Source organism: Saimiri boliviensis, chromosome X, assembly GCF_048565385.1.
Source record: "Saimiri boliviensis isolate mSaiBol1 chromosome X, mSaiBol1.pri, whole genome shotgun sequence".
In the NCBI taxonomy this organism is placed as follows: Eukaryota; Metazoa; Chordata; class Mammalia; order Primates; family Cebidae; genus Saimiri; species Saimiri boliviensis.
Window position 1 is genome coordinate 100,950,824 of NC_133470.1, and position 18,600 is coordinate 100,969,423.

Genomic DNA, 18,600 nt, shown 5'->3' on the forward strand with positions numbered 1-18,600 from the left:
ACATTGAGTAGGCAATCAGCAAATGATGGCACTTAATATCAACCAGGAAGTTTCCATGGCTTACCTACTACTCCAGGCAGATTGCCCCCACTGCCACACCCTTCCTCTGTGAGGTTTGTCTACATTCCCACTTGGCAGGGAAATGGTAGTGGGAGGCTCTTCCCTTTCCTCAGAAGTTCACTGCCCCCTCCCTGGTGAGCTCAGGCAAAGAAAATCAGCCCCTCTACCTTAGGGAAGACCTAAAAGGAGATGGCACAGAGCAGGCTGCTGAAATTAGACAGTGGGATCACCCTGGTCCTCTGTGCCACAGGAAGGAAGGGGTACTGAAGCATCAGTTGCAGTGGGCAGTGCTGCAGCGGAAATTCCAGAGCTGAGAAGGCTGCCATCAGCCAAGTGAGACATGACCAGGCCCTGAGGTAAGTCTGTAACTTAGGAGGGAAGAAAGTGCAGATGTGGGAAAAGGAAGGAAAATGTGAACAGATTTGGCAAGAGATGAGTCCAGAAGGAAACATCACGCTTCCTGGGCATCACAGTCAAGCTACAACAGATGCAGGGCAAGAGTGAGCAATGAGAGGAGAAAGAATGAAAAAACAGAGCCTTGTCTCAACTGTGTATATGGCAAGGAATCTAACAGGTAGTTCCAGATGGAGAGAAAAAGCCATCACATAGCTGGTAAGCTTAAAACTCATAGTACAGGGCTGTGGTGGTGGCAGTTTGCATGCCAATTAGCTAGACTTGGTAAGCTCACTAAATGTTTATTATATGTAAATTAAATTTTTTAAAAACTTCATCTTTTAATAGAAACAAATGTGACAATTCCTAGACCTATTATGATTGTGGTTTCTGAATGTTTTTCCTGATGGTGTAAGGTTTAAGGGGAAAAAATAGCCTAGAAGGAAGAAAAAGTGAGCAGGATTCCAATTCTTTTCTGCTCGCTGGGGAACACATGCTTTCCAAATACTGGGAGGAGAGGAGAGGAGAGGAGAAGAGAAGAGAGGAGAGGAGCCACCTGGGTTCTTTCTCAGCTCTGAGTCTGTTTTGGCTCCAGAATACACTCCACTTTCCCCAAGCTGATAGCTTTCAGTTCCAATATTTTTTTCTCAGAAATGCGCAATCTCGTGAGAGCTCCTTGGTGAGCTTCTGTAGCCCCAAGGAAACATCTAAAGGGACCCTGATATGTCATTAGTTTAGAATCAATGAGATTGGGGGTCCCAGAGGGCAGGGCTTCCTTCTGTATGTATTTATCCCCATACGGACAGTCACAGAATAGGTGGTTAATAAAAGATAAATTGAATAATTTACCTACTAAATGAATGAATTGAATGAATGAATGCTAAATCTCACAGTAATCTACCAATGATGTTAGATAGAAAGGAGTTATATCTATAGATTAAAAGGCATATCAAATAATGCAATGTTTGGACCTTGTTTCCATTTTTATTCAAAGATTTTTTTTAAACGATGCAATTTGGAAATTTGAACACTAACTAGATATGGTTTTTCTTTTCTTTCTTTCTCTTGCTTTTCTTTTTTGAGACGGAGTTTCTCTCTTATTGCCCAAGCTGGAGTGCAGTGGTGCCATCTCGGCTCACCACAACCTCTGCCTCCGGGGTTCAAGTGATTCTCCTGCCTCAGCCTCCTGAGTAACTAGGATTACAGGCGTGTGCCACCACGCCCAGCTGATTTTTTTTTTTTTTTTTTTTTTTTTTTTTTTTTTAGTAGAAATGGGGTTTCACCACATTGGCCAGGCTGGTCTTGAACTTCTGAACTTAGGTGATCAGCCCACCTCAGCATCCCAAAGTGCTGGGATTACAGGTGTGAGCCACCGCACCCAGGCATTTTTTTTTAAAACTTTTAATGTAGTCACCATTTAAAAATAGATTTTACAGTAAGATCCAGCTTATTTTGGAAAATGGGAATATCTGGCCACAGATGGGCCCACCTCCCCACTCAGCGACCATGTGCTGGAATTACGGTGTGGTTACTCGATTTTGGAGGTGGTTCCCACAGTCCCCATCTCAGGCCCAGGATACGTGCTAATTTTTCCACAAAGACTTCTCTAATCACCCCAAACAGGACTGATTTCTCATCCCTCGGAGCCCTCGGAACCCATTTCAATTACTCACCTAAATCCTCCACATGCTGCCTATATGTGGTTATTTCTGGATGTCTTATCTCCCCTCTTCCTCCTACACCCTGGCTGGAATGAGGCCTTTTGAGGCTCTACACACTGAAAAGATTAGCAGGGTGCCTCCCCATATGTAATTCCCAATAAAATTTTATTTTTCAAAGTGACAGTGCTTACAAATAAGTTAAGGACAAACTTCTAGATTAAAAAAAAATTCTTGGCTGGATGCAGTGGCTCACACCTGTAATCCCAGCACTCTAGGATGCCAAGAAGGGTGGATCATTTGACCTCAGGAGTTGGAGATTAGCCTGGGCAACATGACAAAACCCCATCTCTACTAAAAATACAAAAATTAGCCTGGTGTCGGGGTGCATACCTGTAATCCCAGCTACTCGGGAGGCTGAGGCAGGAGAATTGCTTGAATCTAGGAGGCGGAGTGTGCAGTGAGCCAGGATCACACCAATGCACTCCAGCCTGGGTGATAGAGTGAGACTCCATCTCAAAAAATGAAGAAAAAAAAAATATCTATTTTCTTCTAATGAAGAACAACTTCTTATTTTGAAAACCCTCAAATCAAATCTTTACCCCTAAAATCTTCAACATCTTTCTCTCTCTGTTTTGTTTTGTTTTTTTTTTTTTGTTTTTTTTTTTTTTTTGAGATGAAGTCTTGTTCTGCTCTCAGGGTGGAGTACAGTGGGTGATCTCAGCTCACTGCAACTTCCATCTCCAGAGTTCAAAGGATTCTCTTCCCTTAGCCTCCTGAGTAGCTGGAATTACAGGTATGCGTCACCACGCCCAGGCAATTTTGGGGTTTTTGTTTTGTGGGTTTTTGTTTTTTTTCTGTATTGGTGGGGTTTCGCCATGTTGGCCAGGCTGATCTGGAACTCCTGAGCCCAAGCAATCTGCCTGCCTCGGCCTCCCAAAGTGCTGGGATTACAGGTGTGAGTATTTCTTAAGAAGAAGTACATTTTCCTAGGTGACCACAACATCATTCACACAAGAAAATTCACACCCAAGAAATTTGACCTTGATACAATATCATGTACCATACAGTTCATATTCAAGTTTTCTAATTGTGCCAGTAATGTATGCCCTTTAAAACTTCTTTTAAAAATTGGAGTCCTAATCAAGGATCATACATTGCATGTGGTCCCTTTTTTTTATTTTTCTTTCTTCTTCTTTTTTTTTTTTTTTTTAGACCGAGTCTTGCTCTGTTGCCAGGCTGGAATGCAGTGGCATGATCACGGCTCACTGCAATTTTGGCCTTCCAAGTTCAAGCGATTCCACTGCCTCAGCCTCCCAAGTAACTGAGACTACAGGCACACACCACCACGCCCGGCTAATTTTTTGTAATTTAGTAGTGATGGAGGTTTCACCATGTTGGCCAGGATGATCTCCGTCTCCTGACCTCATGATCGGCTGGCCTCGGCCTCCCAAAGAACTGGGATTACAGGCATGCACCAATGTGCCCGGCCTGCATGCAGTCTCTTTAGCTGTCTGTGATCGGGAACACTTCCCTGATTTTTGTTGTTAGTCTTTCATGACACTAAAATTTCAAAGCCTTGGGGCCAGTTTTTTGTAGGCTATCCCACAGTCTCTACCTCTGTCTGAATGTTTCTTCATTATTAGATTTAGGTTCAACATTTTTGTGAGAAACTACAAAGCTGATGTGGTTTGCTAAATTTTCTGTTGGTGGAGTTCCAGATACGGTCATGAAAGCTGAACTTTTGTTTGTGTATGTGTGTGTACTTTGTGGGCACCTTAATAATATGTGTGTCGTATTAATAATCTTGGCTACCATCCTGGATATCATGCAAAACATTAGCCGGGTGTCAAGGTGCATGCCTGTAATCCAGCTACTCGGGAGGCTGAGGCAGGAGAATTTACTTATAAACAGGGCTTCAGAAATTATAATGCCAAAATGTTTATTTTCCCCACTAGTTGGTTTTTTGTTTTTTGTTGTTGTTGTTGTTGTTGTTGTTTATTTTGTTTTGTTTTTTTTGAGACAGAGTCTCTCTCTGTTGCCCAGGCTGGAGAGCAGTGGTGTGATCTCAGCTCACTGCAACCTCCACCTTCCAAGTTCAAGCGATGCTCCTGCCTCAGCCTCTTGAGTAGCTGGAATTACAGGCGCCCATCATGGTGTCCAGCTAATTTTTGTATTTTTAGTAGAGACGGGGTTTCTCGGTGTTGGCCAGGCTGGTCTTGAACTCCTGACCTCAGATGATCTGCCTGCCTCAGCCTCCCAAAGTGCTGGGATCACAGGCATGAGCCACCACACCCGGCCTCACACTAGCATTAATCTACGTCGTCATAAACACTTATTGACCACGTTTAATTTTTTGTTAAATCTGTAGGTGTAACATAATGTCTTTTTCCTTTGTTTGTTTTTTGTTTTGTTTTGTTTTGTTTTTAAGACAGAGTCTCTATCGCCAGGCTGGAGTGCAGTGGTGCAATCTTGGCTCACCACAACCTCTGCCTCCCTGGTTCAAGCGATTCTCAAGTCTCAGCCTCTTGGGTAGCTGGGATTACAGGTGCCTGCCACCACACTCAGGTAATTTTTGTATTTTTAGTAGAGATGGGGTTTCACCATGTTGGCCAGGCTGTTCTCAAACTCCTGACCTCAAATGATCCACCCACCTTAGCCTCCCAAAATGCTGGGATTACAGGCATGAACCACCTCACCTGGACCTATATTACATATTATATTACATATATTATATATTAATACATGTAACATATGCTGTTATTGCTAATATATGTAATATATGGTATTATTAGCTTCTTCCTTTTTATAGTTTCCATGTCATTTGGAGACTCATTGGGCTCGCCAAGGTGCCCATCTCACAAGCGGTCCTGCCCACTTTGGGGATGTCCTGCACCACATTTAATGGCCACAGCCATAAAGTGTGTCCCTATAACCGTGTCACCACACACATGCTCATAACAGTGGTGACTCCACCTCGTACAGGCAAGCGTCCATGAACTGAGGTCTGCCCCTTAAGGGGTCTGGCCAATTATGGTTTTCCTTGTGAATTGGAAAAACATTCTGCGACCCGGTAGTGTCTCCTAAAATCCAGAGAGATTGATGCCAGTAAGTCCCCTGCCTCTCTTTAAAGACTCACAGACATCTTAAAGATATTTCACCCAACTTTGAGACCTATGTGTCATGATTTATTCTGCAACAGTTAACGGAAGTCTACTCATGACGGGGCCCCTAGCACCTCAAAACCACCCTGCCAACCCCAAACTCTCCCTGGGCTTCTTCCCCCAACTTGGGTGTTTCTTTGTGTAGTGTTTCAAGGACTAACTAGTAAACTCATGATACAAGCGCACCCAGGAGGCACGCCATAAATGCTCCTTGAATAAATGAATGAGGAAGGACTGTTACTGCGTTGCTAGGTAAAGGGAAGGAACGTTGGGGGGCCAATCTAGGTGCTGATTGGCTAGTCCCCGCAATGCAATAGGGGTAGAGCACAGAACTTTGAAGAGGGTTCTTTAGACGAGGCAGTCGTGGCCCAGCTGGCGAGGAGGTGGGACGCAGGAAGCAATCCTGCCTCGTTCCCGGGTCCGAGGCGGGCGCGGTGGCCCTTCGGGCCCCGCCCCGCCCCGCCCACCGGCAGCCGGGCCACCGCCCCAGCGGAGGTCCCGCCGACGCCTGCGCAATGTATCCTTACTGCCACCACTGCCTCCAGTCCCGAATACAGTGATGGCGGACGGCTCCGCCGCCGGCGCTGGCGGCAGCACATCCTTAAGAGAGCTGCGGCCACGGCTGGGTGAGCGGGCGGGCGGCCGGCTCCCGGGGGTTGCTCGGTCCTACGTGGGAGGCGGGGCTCCGGCAGACCCCCGGCCGTCGGAGCGGCGCAGCGGGCACCACAAAACTTTAACCTGGAGTCGCCTGGCGCTATCCGGTCCTCCCCTCACCCCCGCCGGAGTCCCCTGGGATGGGACAGGGAGTAGCCCTGGGCCTGGGGCGGGGGCGGGGGGTTGAAACGGTCGGCCGACGCCGCCAACGGTCTAAGCCCCACAGGCACGGCGCGAGGAAACTCACCGACTCTGCTTCGAGGCGCGGGGCGGGGGTGGGCTGGAACCCGGACCTCGCGGACCGCCCCGAGCCCTGGCTATCCATGGGGGGCGGCAGTCGCCCGCGCAACGGCCCCAACAGCCCCAACGGACGCGACGCTGCTCCGGCTGTGCGGGCGCCCGCAGGGACTCCGCGCGCCGGCTCCGCCCCCGCGTCCAGGCTGCCTTTCCAGGCACGGAGACTTTGAGTGATCCCCCAGCCCGGGACATGGGCGAGTTTAGGCGCTTTGACTGTCGCAGCCCTTGCTTCTCCCAAACACTTACCTCCTGCACCCTCCTGGTCAACGTCCAGGAGGAAGCGGGGTGAGGGTGCGGGTGTTTAAAAGTTGCTTTAAAAGTTGGGATGAAACTTGGCTCTTTTCATCTCCTGATTTGCCTGCTGTAGCACTTGACTTCGACAAGATGTCACCTTCCGTGGTACATCTTGCAGCCCCTAGGCTGAACTGAACGAGGATCAGCATTTCAGAGTGCTTTTTCCTCAATGGGTCCCAGCGCCAAGAAGTTTTTCCCTCCTCGAAAACCGATAATCTTATACAATTTGACAGCGAATTGCTTGGTCCAAGAGACTGCTCCACTACCTGAGATAGGATTTCTTCCTTGCAGGAGGTTGCTTTTAGCTTGTTAAGACTAGTTCCCTCTGCTATGAGTGCAAATAAAATGATTTTATTAGTTTTAATTGAATTTCTTAGGGTTTTTCTTTGCATTTGTAATTAAAAAGTTAGATTGTCTGAGACTGGGAAGCTATATGTTACTTGAGAAGACTTTGAATCAGCTCTCCAAAGACTGTGTCAGAAGTATATACTACATACACTTTCACCATTCATTAGGGAGAAACGAATCTTCCTTCTGTGTCTAAATTTATGGTTCACCTAGAAAGAGAGTCTCCAATAAATTGTGTTGCTGATTGGTACCTGGAACTCTCTGACACTGGTTTATTTCACTGATTTAGATTAACCAGCATTACTCCAATGCAAAAGAGCTGTGGACTGAATAACCCCCTAAAAGTATTTGAATATCAGATGTTAGAAAGTGTTTTAAAATTATGTATAGTGCAGATACTTGAATTCACAGCATTTCGAACCAAAAACTTAAGAGCCATGCAAAAGGCTTAACCCACGACTCTGGTTTAAGTCCTTGCTGCCCATTTCATGCTTGGAATTGGAAATATCACATGTTGGACCTTCTTTCACAGAGCACCAACTTCACCAGAACCGCCCTTTAGATCTTAGCATTTTCCTTAAGGGGTCACGGAGACAGATGTTTTTGCTAAAATGTTTTCATGTTCTGCTGGGAGCCTGGCAGCAAGAGTTAAAACTGTCTTGAACACATAACATATAGATGCACAGTACAGTCTAAATACATTTATTTTATACATTTATGTATGCATTAAGAGATACACTTACATAAATGTTACGTATAAAGTGTAAATATGCATGTATTGAGTTATGTTTTCTGTGCATAGCACTGTGCTGAGGTTATAGCATACCAAATATTTATTTTAATGAAACACATGTGTTTCATAGTTTTATGCAGAATTGTTTTAAAATAATTTATTTGAATATTTCAACCAGCTGAGCATAAGAAACTTACCACTGACTTATCACGTTTCCTTTCCTGGTTTTCTAAATTCACAAATGTTTCTCAGTTTAGAATAACTTATTCAAAGAATAATTTCTACCTATGCAGAAAAAGTTACTGAGATTGACAGCCAGATTATCATACAACTTTAGAGTTGGGGAATCCTTAAGATTATCTTGTCTGGCATCCAGAGTACCAGCTGTAAAATCCTGGGACACTTCTGCCACTTGAATGTGTACCCTAATGAGGAGCTTAATATTTTTCTAAGTAGCCATTCCATTGTAAACAGCTCTAAATAGTAGAAAATGGTCTGCAATTTTGTCTTCAAGACATGCTATCGTTGGTTTGAACTTGCAGGTCTTCTGAAAGTCTCAGCCCTATGACTTTGGCTTTTGCCATTCAAGACAAAATTCTGTGAATCTGCCTGATTTTTATGGTTCTCTGATTTCTTTTCCTGTTATTTTTTTCTTAATATTTTAGAATAAAGTTGCTTTGAAATTTACAGTTAAGTTCTGGCTTCACCACTTACCACCTGTATGATCTGAAAAAGTTGTTTAACTTCAGTTTTCTCAAGTGTAAAAATAAATGGGGGAAAATAATTTTGACTACTTTATAGGATTGTTATAAGAATTACATTAAGTAATACAAAAGAACTTTGTAAATGGTGAACTGATATATAATAATGTGTTATGAAAGTTTTTAGAAAAGTACCATAGATGCATATTAAGATTCATAATTCAGTTTTAGTAATAAACTACACATTTTCTTAATCTACAGGCAAAATATAACTTTTACTTTAATTTTGGATTTAGAATTAGTATAAGGACTACAGAAACACCTTGCGGTTACTTTTAACTGAATATTAATTCCCTCATTCATTAAAATGCATGCTAAGTAAATTCTTTCATTCAATGAAGTTGTATAAATTGTTGACCCTATTATATCCAGACATAAAGGCATTATCCCATTGCCTGGACATTTTAAATATTTTTTAAAGCCTGTCCTTTCTGTTAATGTATTTATTACCAGTAGGAATTTGGATACAAAGGACTAAAAATCAGATTTGATACTACTACCACATTAACCTTTATAGGATTTGGTTCATTATTCTCATCACAGCTACTTCTAAGGTTATTTCTGTTTAATAAGATTTTTAATTTGGTAAAAATGTACTTTTTTGAGACAGGGTATCTCTTGCCCAGGCTGGCATATAGTGGCATGCTAACGGCTCACTGCAGCCTCAAACTCTTGGGCTCAGCCTCCTAAATAGCTGAGACTGTAGGTGTGCACCACCACACCCAGTTAATTTTTGTATTTTTGTAGAGATGGGGGTTTGCCATGTTACCCAGGCTGATCTCAAACTCCTGACCTGAAGTAATCCACTTGCCTTGGCCTCCCAAAGTGCTGGGATTTCAGGCATGAGCCACCACACTGGGCCAAAAATGTACATGTTGGGAGAAATTGTCAGCTAAATAGTGTCAAATACAGACTATCCTTAGGACTTCTAAACAGGAGAACTGAATGTGTACAAACAATATTACAAGATACTTTGCTTTCTCTGCAGTCACACAAAAATGTTCTATAGACTAAGAAGTTTTGTTCATATACTAGTGCTCAAATTCAGAAGATAATTGTGGTCCATGGAATTGCCAGTAGTTAAATTATTAAGGAAGCTGAGAAGAGTCTAATTTTCAAATTAAGCTAGGTCATGCATTATCTGGGCTGTTAGGCCTCTGTGGTAAAAAAAAAAAAAAAAAAAAAAAAAAAAAAAAAAAAAATCATTTTTCTCTTTGGAAATGGTAATCCTTATGGCAGCAATTGTGATGTCACTTTCAAGGTTATGCTGTAAAATAACTCCCTCAGTAGCAATTAACATCTCAGAGTTTATTCATTTTATAAGTGCAAGGACAGCCCCCTATTCCCTCAGTTATTTTAACTGCCCATCTTCAACTGTTATATTTTTCTTAATATATAGAAACCAAACTTGTATGCAGTATCACAGGGGCTTACTTCCTGTGCTTTTCTACAAGGGTGGAACAGAGTTAGTTTTCAGTATTATTCTCCAAACTCTTTCTGAAGATACTCAGTATTGTGGGGCATTTTAGATACAGCCATATGTGGAATTAAAGGATTCAGGGATTCCTCTTACTGTTCCTCATACTGTACTTTCCTAATCTTACACTTCACTCTTATTGAAGTTTATCACTTTTTCTGCCTGTTTACATGTTTGTTTGCACATTGTATATATTTGTTTGCTTGACATCTACCTAGAATGATACCATCTCACTGGAGATTCCTTCTTCTAAAAGAATAGTTATTTCTCCACCTTCAGTGTGCATCAGAATAAAGCTTTTAACAACTGTCAGTGCCTGGGCTGCACACCCAGAGACTGGTGGTGGGGAGCAGGCAGGCAGGCATTGCTGATTTTTTTAAAGTGACTTAGGTGACTCCAATGTGCAATCAGGGTAGAAAGCCCCTAATTTAGGTAATTTATAAATGTACTCCTTAACATTCGTTTGACCTGATCTCTGAGTATTTCACTGTTAACACTTTGCTTTGAAATTCAGATCCATAAATTCTTAACCTGTTATCTTCTAAATTTCCAATTTATGGTGAAACTTAATTTTTCCAATTCCTTGCCAGCTCAGTTTTTCTAACACTTGGTGTAACGCCTTGTCTGAGACATCTTCGAAATCTATTAATCATTGGCTCCTACTCATCCACAAGCTTGTTCTGCCAGTGCCACTTACAATTATCTTTATGTCTACAAATACCCTGGCCCATCATAGTGAACACTTTAAATTCTTTGTTAAAGTATTGTTGAAGATCATAGACGTTCAATATATCTTTGTTGTTGACCCAGATGAAATCAGTCATGATTTTTAGAAATGATCCTATCCTTTATCATCAGATACAGTTGGCTGTGGTTTGCTAACCCCTGTGTTAGCTATTCATATTCTTAATACCTAATCCCTTTATCTCCCTGTGTTTTAGTTGCTGCAGCACACCAGATTGCAGAAAGGCAGAAACAAGTTGTGGTTAATAGCATTTCATTCCATTCCTCAAATATAAGATCGACATTTAAACCAGGTATAACTTCTCTGTTGCTTTGATAGATGTCAAAGTGCCCTATCTTTAAAATTTGATATCCTATTAATATCTAACTATATTCTTTTTTTTTTTTTAGTAATCGATGGATCTGTACTTAAAAATGACGAAAAACAAAGATTAGTAAGAGAGAGGCGGGAGGAGAAAAAAAGACAGCAAGATGGTATATTTTAGACCTTTTTCAAAAATCAAAATGAATTTTATGTTGTATACTGTGAAGTGTTTTTAACTTCTCCTCATTTGTTTATATGATAGATTATAATTTTTGTATTATGTATTATTTTGGGTTAAATCCTTTTACTAAATCAGGTAAAGAAGGCCCATGAAAATTCTTTAACTAAATTGTTTAATTTTTGAAGGAGTAGTTTAAGTTTTGATTATCTGAAAACTAAGGTCTGGAAATTTCTTCAGTATTTGTGAAAACAATCAGAATAAGATTTCAGTAAAAGTGATTCTAAAAATGAAAATAAGTTGCCAATAATCCTAACACGAATAAGAGGAAAGCATGTTACCAAGTTATAAAAAGATTATTCTTTTAGATCCTAATTTATACAGAGTGACACTTCAGAAGCATTTAGTGAGAGAAAATTTTAATATAGGAAAAATTGTTCTCTCCTATAATATGGTACATAGCTAAGTCCATTAATGTAAAACTGGCATGTTTAATATGGTCTGTATAGATGAGAACTTTGAAAGAAGTTTCTCAGTAGAAGGAAACAAAACATATATCCTGGCCATGTGGTTTTAAAAAAGTTTTATTTTAATATACAGCATATTAATATGGTGGGGTTTGACTTTAACTCAAATCAGCAGAAATATCACATAAAAGAAAATATTTTTTCTTAACTTGGAATTGTAGTTTGCACAGGATGAGAGACAATCCAGTTCTCCAGAAATTAAATGAATACTCAGTGAAAATGGTTCTTCATTGGCTACCTCTGTTCACTTTATAATAAATCTTTAGTTACTAACACAGACTAGCACAGATTGTGTTATATTAAGAAAGAGAATGAGATATGTTAACTTTTCCCTTCTGTCTGTGTAATGTGGAAAACCTAAATATTTTCTTGGTTCTTACACATTGAAAATGTGTTTGGAATATTTCAGCTGATAAGGAGACACATCTACTTGAAAAAGAAAGAAAGACCAGCCTCCGACACAAGCAGCAGATGGAAGAAAAGCAGAGAAAGCTCAGGGAGCGAAAAGAGAAAGGTGAAAGAAGGAGAATAGCCGCAGAAGAAAAAAGACACCAGAAGGATGAGGCATTAAAGGTACATAATCTTACAGCCAGCGCGTGAGAAGATAAACTGTGTTGCCTGAGTCTGGAATGTTTTCTTAGGCCTTCTCTGCAGTACTGGCCCTGTAGAAAGGGAATTAATCCCAGCTCGCTCTTCTTCGCTTCTTCTTCTCCTCAGTATTACAAGCTCGTACTCCTGTTCTGATAAGATCCCTGGAGCTTAGACCCACTAGCCCAGGGAAGGAGGAGCCTTGCAAATCCAGGAATAAAGCCCTATCCACCTTCAGGACTTGGCACGTGAGGAAGCTGTGGCCTGGGGTTTATTCTGAGTGGCTCTATTGTCTCATTGCCTACAGAATAATGGCAGACCCCACTGTCTGACCCTCCCAACATGCCCTCATCTGACCCATGGTTCACAACTCCTTTAAGAGTGTGACTCCCCAGCCAAATCAGGGCACTTGCTCTCCCTTTCAGCATCCCTGGCGCCCTCTGGTGTGCACTCATACTCTCTCCCTCTCCACCCTCTGTCCCGGTATTCCTCACTTTCCCTTTCCTGGCAGGGACCCTCTGGACATGTGGTTCAGAGTCAGCATTCTTGCTGTTGTTTTGTGGCACTGCCCCTCTTTTCCTTTCTAAATTCTCTTTTGGTGTCTTTGGCACTATGTTGGGATGAGTCTGTGGCTTTGTTACACCCTCTCTTTTTCACTTCTTTCCCTTTTCAGTTTGTCTTTTGTTGTTTATATTGGACATCTGGCCACCTATCTCATTCTGTGATTCTCTCTGACACCGAATTTTTCTCTTATAGGTCATTTCACTACTTGATTTGGAGTATGCTTGACTCCTTCTGAATCTAGCGTGGTCTCTCTGATACCATTCTCTATCTTCCCGATGTTCTCACTTTCTCTTTATTCCAGGGATTCTTAAGTGTCCCTAAATAAGCCTTAGTCTGTCTTTGGGTCTCTGTCTGATTCTGGCCTTTTTCTGCCTGAGGCATCTTGCTTTTCTTTCTTCTGTCTTTGTCGTACCTTCTGTTTTTTCCCATCTTTAGACTCTCTGTCTGTCATTCTCTCAGTGTGTTCTATTTTTATTTGCCTCTCTTATTTTGTCACTCTAATTTTTGCATTTTTTTTTCTCTCCTTTTCTTTTTGGTTCCATTTCTTCCACGAAGAAGCTTATTGTCTTCCTCTGTGGTACTCACTTTCCTCCTTTCCCATCTATACTGTTGCTCTTGTACGTGCTTCCTCTCCAGCCCTGCTCCCTATCTGGAGAGCTTCCTGATTCCAGAACACCTCTTACGCCACTTCTTCTCCATACGTGGTGTACTATCTGTCTTTCTAAACCTTTTTCTGTGGTTTATGCTCTGTTTAATGTTCCACTATTTGGTAGACTCATTCCGAATTTCTATCACTTTCCATCATCCTCTGTGAAACATCTCCTTATTTTACTTATCTGTGGTGAAGAGATGAAGGCCAGAGAGAGAGAGATTATGAACTAAGTAAAGATAGTTTGAGAACCAAAGGAAGTGAAGCATAAACTGTGTGTAGAGTGAGGGGGAGTGCATGGAGGAGAGAGTCCCAGGGACTGAGACCAAAAAATAAAGACAATCTTGGAGAAAGAGGAAGCTGCCAGAAAGAACAGAGAAGAGAGTGCAGCAAAATGACACGGCAGACAGAAAGGGAGCCACAGACATGGCATGAGAAGGGGCAAAAGAAAACCCCAGAGAGCTAGTGTGGGGGAGTCCCAGACAACACGAGGCATGTGGCACTGTAAGTAGGCTACATATAGCAAAAGAGAGGAATTCTAGAGAGCAGGAAAAAAAAAACAAAAACCAGACTCAGTGGTGCTGAGGAGGGATGAGCATGGACAGGAGGTGTATATGAGATGGGATAGGAACTTCCATGTGAGTCCTGGGTGGCCACAGTGTGAGAAGGGACCTGGATGAGAGCACAGGAAGTAATGCCTTTGGAAACAGTGGAATAGAATCAGAAATAGTTTAATAATACAAGATTAATCTTTGTTTTTAGTCTATTACAGTTTCAGGGTTTCTAAGTAATTCAGAACAACTGCCTTTCTGTTAGATAATATAATTTTCAAATACTGCCATTACATCAATTTTATTTTAAGAATTGCAGTTGCTTTTCTTCTCAGAAGGTATGGCTGCTCTCCGTTTTCCTAGTATGTTTATCTTTGCCCTTGGTAGAAACAGTACAGACTTTGTAAGGATGACGTTTGCTGTGAAATGGTTGTTGACAGGGAAGAATAGAAAACCTCTGGCCCTAAAAGTTGATTTGCTTCCCTGAGTTCATGGTATGGTGCAGTGCAAGGATGAGAAATATTTGAGAGAAGAGCTCACTTCTGGAAGTGGAGTTGTTTTGCTGCACCGTGGCATCGACTTTGTATAGTGTCTTGATCACTTTAAGTTAAAGTTGAGGTCAAGACAAATATATTGATTATCTTTTTTGAAACTTTATTTTTATTAACACCAGAATTTAAGCTGTTACAGATGAGAGTATAATAGGTGATTCTTGTATAAATTTAACTTATATGTGTGCTGATTTTTTCCCGTGCCGCATTCCACAAAGAATTTAAGGTGACTTAAAAATGCATGCCACACCAGATGATAAAATAAATGGTTGAGGGAATCAAGCAGAGGGGAAAATTAAGGTAGGCAAATAAAACATAAAGTGTGATTAGCATACACAAAAGTATACCCATCAGTTTTTGTACAGTTGCTAGAAATAGGCTACAAACTTGGTTCTAAATTTCCTAATGATACAAGGCATGGTCATTTTCTCAATGCAGGGTCTATAAGATAAAAAAAATGAGTTATTCAAGAGAAGCACTGGTATTGATTGATAGTTGAGACATGTCTCCAATTATTTTAAACTTTTACCTGATACAGAAATTTGGTGATGGTTTATTTTATAAACCACACAACAAAATTATACTGACTAATATAATGAATATGTAAGAATATGTTGGCATTTGCTTTAAATAGGAGAAATTTGCAGCCATTCTTCACCACACATTGGAAAAGAGGAGACTTGCTATTGAATATCAGCAAAAAAGATTGTCATTGGGAGGCTCTGCCATGGCGAATTCTGAGAACAAAACTGGTAATTAATACATCTGTTAAATTTTAAGTTCGTTTATGTTCTTGATTAAATATTGGCTATGAATAGAAGCTTGCATTACAGCAAGGTTTTAGTCTTTGTATCCTAAACAAAAATACTGTAAATGGTAAATTTAAATTTGTGTCATTTGCCATTGCAAAAGAAACAGGTGAAATTTTATAGTAGCTTTTATTTAGCTCAATATACCTACAATCTTATTGAAACTTATCAGCAGAAAAATGATGAATTGGTGAATAATGACTACGCTTTACACAGCTTATTGAATGCATATTTTAAAAAATAAGTCTGCCTTATCTATTGATTGAGTGTAAATTTTCTTATGTGTACATAATTCTACACAATTTCAGAAAACGAAAGTAAAATTTATACAGTTCAGAAGGATTGGCCAGGTGCCGTGGCTCGTGCCTGTAATCCCAACACTTTGGGAGGCCAAGACGGGCACATCACTTGAGGTCAGGAGTTCGAGACCAGCCTGGCCAACATGGTGAAACCCCTGTCTCTACTTAAAAAAAAAAAAAAAAAAGGAATGACAGGTAGTGAATATTGTGAACTTCAGTAATGTAAGTCTGTGCTCCATGGAACTATACCATTAAAACTCGTTTTGTTTCAGTTAATGATGCTTTCCTCCTTGAAATATGATTACAGTAAGTGTTACGTCTTTTCTCAGCCAATAAACAATTTTTATCTGCTGGAAAACTTCAACAGGGAACTTCTTTTGCTCTTGTCAGACAAATGCCTTCAACATCTGTAGGCCTTGAAACTTCCATTGCCAAAAGTAAGTAGTTATTTTATGTATTCTACTGAATTTCCATTTAATGAAATTAGTTTATATTTTTACAGTACCACCTATTTGAATTGTGGAACATTTAGGTTTATTTCAGAAGAGTACCATGTTATTTTACAGCAGAGAGAGAGATAGTCATACTTACTTTTTTTTTTTTTTCTTTGAGACAGAGTCTTACTCTGTTGCCCAGGCTGGAGTGCAGTAGCAGCTCACTGCAACCACTGCCTCCTAGGCTCAAGTGATTCTCGTGCCTCAGCCTCCCGAGTAGCTGGGATTACATGCGTGCACCACCACGCCCAGCTAATTTTTGTACTTTTGGTAGAGACAGGGTTTCACCATGTTGGCCAAGCTGGTCTCGAATTCCTGACCTCAAGTGATCCACCCGCTTCGACCTCCCAAAGGATTACAGATTACAGATTACCTCCCAATAGATTACAGACGTTAGCCATCATGCTTGGCCTTGTATTTTCATCAATGTACTTGTTTCATGATGTTTGTGTTAATCATATCAGATGGGGTTATTGGGCCTCAGTAGCTCAAACTGAAACATATTTTGACCAAAAGACATTGCCATTCAGTGAAATAATTATTTATTTTAAAATTAGTTCATATTCTAGCCAACCTATAAATGAAATCATGTTTTTTGGGGACTGGTTAGACTAGTTATTCAATTTTCATTAAGTATTGTGAATATTACCTCATTTAAGAAAAATAATAGCATATATATATAGCAGTGGACAAGTTGATCTGCATTACATTTATCATGTTTGTTATTCGCCATTATCTTAGAAAATTGACAGACAAGTATAATTACCTTCCTTGTTTTGTACTTAAGACTCGAAGAAATTCAGTGACTTCCACTCTAACATCCTTTTCTATGGTTTATATTTTGGTCATTTTATAGGTGGATCATGATATTTAAATTGTGCCTTTCATTTATAAGTCAACATTTTCCCCCAAAAGCAAATAAAGTGATAATGATGTTAAATGATAGATGTATTGCCAAGCTCCACTTTATAACTCTTCCTAGTGGCAATACAGAGTTGTTTTAAATATAGTGAAGTTATCTACTATGGATAATTCAAATATCTTTTTGCTTCTGGTGTTTGCCCTTTTAATTAGTGTTCCTTATTAAAAGAAAAATCTATACCCAAGTGTGTGTCAATAACTACGTCTGGCTTGTAGCACATGGTGCCTCTCACTGATAATTGAAATGGAATAGGCAGCCATACCTTCAATCCAAAAAAAGAGATCCTTTTTCTTTCTAGAGGAAAGAAAGGAGTGTTCTTGAGAGGAAAAAGAGCATACAAATTCCACATCATTCCCTTAAACTTAGCCATTAAAAAAAAATGAAGAAAGACAGCTTTTGTGCCTTATGAATTGAAAAAGGCATAATTATAGTTTGCATTTTAAAATGTTTTGCATTATTAGGTTTCTTGACACTTTTTGAGCAATGCTGATTGCTATAAAATTCTAGTACAGCAAAAGATTTTGGATATCATTTAAAGTAATTAATTGTAGCAGTAGTTAACCTTATGAAAAAGATTTCCATTTTTGCATAAAACAATATAGTTTTTAATATGTTAAAAAGTATTTCTAGGGGAAAGGATTTTTGTTCAAACTGACATTATGATTTGTACTTTTAGGACTCTTAAAATTTCAATGATGAACTTGAGAGGTCTTTTATTGTCAGTCTGAGTATATCACATTTTCTCTTGTACTGGTCTGAGAAAATTTCATCCACTTACCACCTCCACCCTCAATATGCTTTCCCAAAGCACTTTTATGTATAATCTGGGTTCATTCATAGATTAATATGGGAAGATTTTCTCTGGCACCTTGCTTATAATATGGCAAAATTAATTTATTATTCGCCAACTAAATCCTTTAGAAAAATTAGATAACATTAATTGCAATGCCATGTTTATGTACTTTCACTTTAATATATCTTAATTGTTCCACAAGCATTGACTGTTTTACTATCTAATTACTTTCAGGAATTAGCAAAGATTTATTTCATAGACATTTGTTACATATTTAATATAATGAGCAAAAGCCTTATTAATGAGACATGTAAAGAGAAGGGACAGATTATGACTTCAAGATAATAATTAGTTAAATTGTATTGTGAAGGAGCAATTCCAAATAAAACTTTTAAAATGATTTCTTTATTAGTTTTTAATACAAGAAGGTATGTGTGGAAGATACTTTGTGAAATAACTTGCTTACAGGTATAATATATTGCACACTCTGAAATGATGAATGCTATAATTAATGATTTATAGGAAATAAAGTCCATATTGGCAATGTCTTACCTTTAAATTGTAATAAAACCTGGTCAATACAGAAAGATCAATATTTTAAACTCAAATGAAGTTCATAATCTAACCTGTAATATTTTAAATAACTGTTTTAAATCTTGGTTGATTCAAGTAGTCTGTTTTTGTGGCTACTCATTGCTGATTCATAATAACTACTCACACCATTTTGTCATTTCTTGCAGTATGCTCGTGAAGGATGCTGACTTAATCACATGATCAAAGCACTTCTG

General features: G+C 39.8%; 2 protein-coding genes across 5 annotated transcripts in view; one reads left to right on the top strand and one right to left on the bottom strand.

Annotated features, from left to right (window-relative positions):
• ADGRG4 (adhesion G protein-coupled receptor G4) overlaps positions 1 to 6,280 on the bottom strand; it is a 164,238-nt gene extending 157,958 nt beyond the window's left edge. The window contains exon 1 of the mRNA XM_074391684.1: positions 6,177 to 6,280. The gene's annotated coding sequence lies outside the window, so the exon portion shown is untranslated. The remainder of the gene's footprint in view (positions 1 to 6,176) is intronic.
• The window catches only part of MAP7D3 (MAP7 domain containing 3), a 34,049-nt gene continuing 21,092 nt past the window's right edge, over positions 5,644 to 18,600 (top strand). For 2 of the 4 annotated variants that reach the window (XM_039464056.2, XM_074391678.1), the window contains exons 1-6: positions 5,644 to 5,901; positions 10,781 to 10,876; positions 10,974 to 11,057; positions 12,002 to 12,165; positions 15,130 to 15,247; positions 15,933 to 16,040. In XM_039464056.2, coding sequence (XP_039319990.2) covers positions 5,835 to 5,901; positions 10,781 to 10,876; positions 10,974 to 11,057; positions 12,002 to 12,165; positions 15,130 to 15,247; positions 15,933 to 16,040 — 637 coding nt within the window. In that variant the 5' untranslated portion in view covers positions 5,644 to 5,834. The remainder of the gene's footprint in view (positions 5,902 to 10,780; positions 10,877 to 10,973; positions 11,058 to 12,001; positions 12,166 to 15,129; positions 15,248 to 15,932; positions 16,041 to 18,600) is intronic. The other 2 variants (XM_074391677.1, XM_074391679.1) reach the window with 1 other exon arrangement.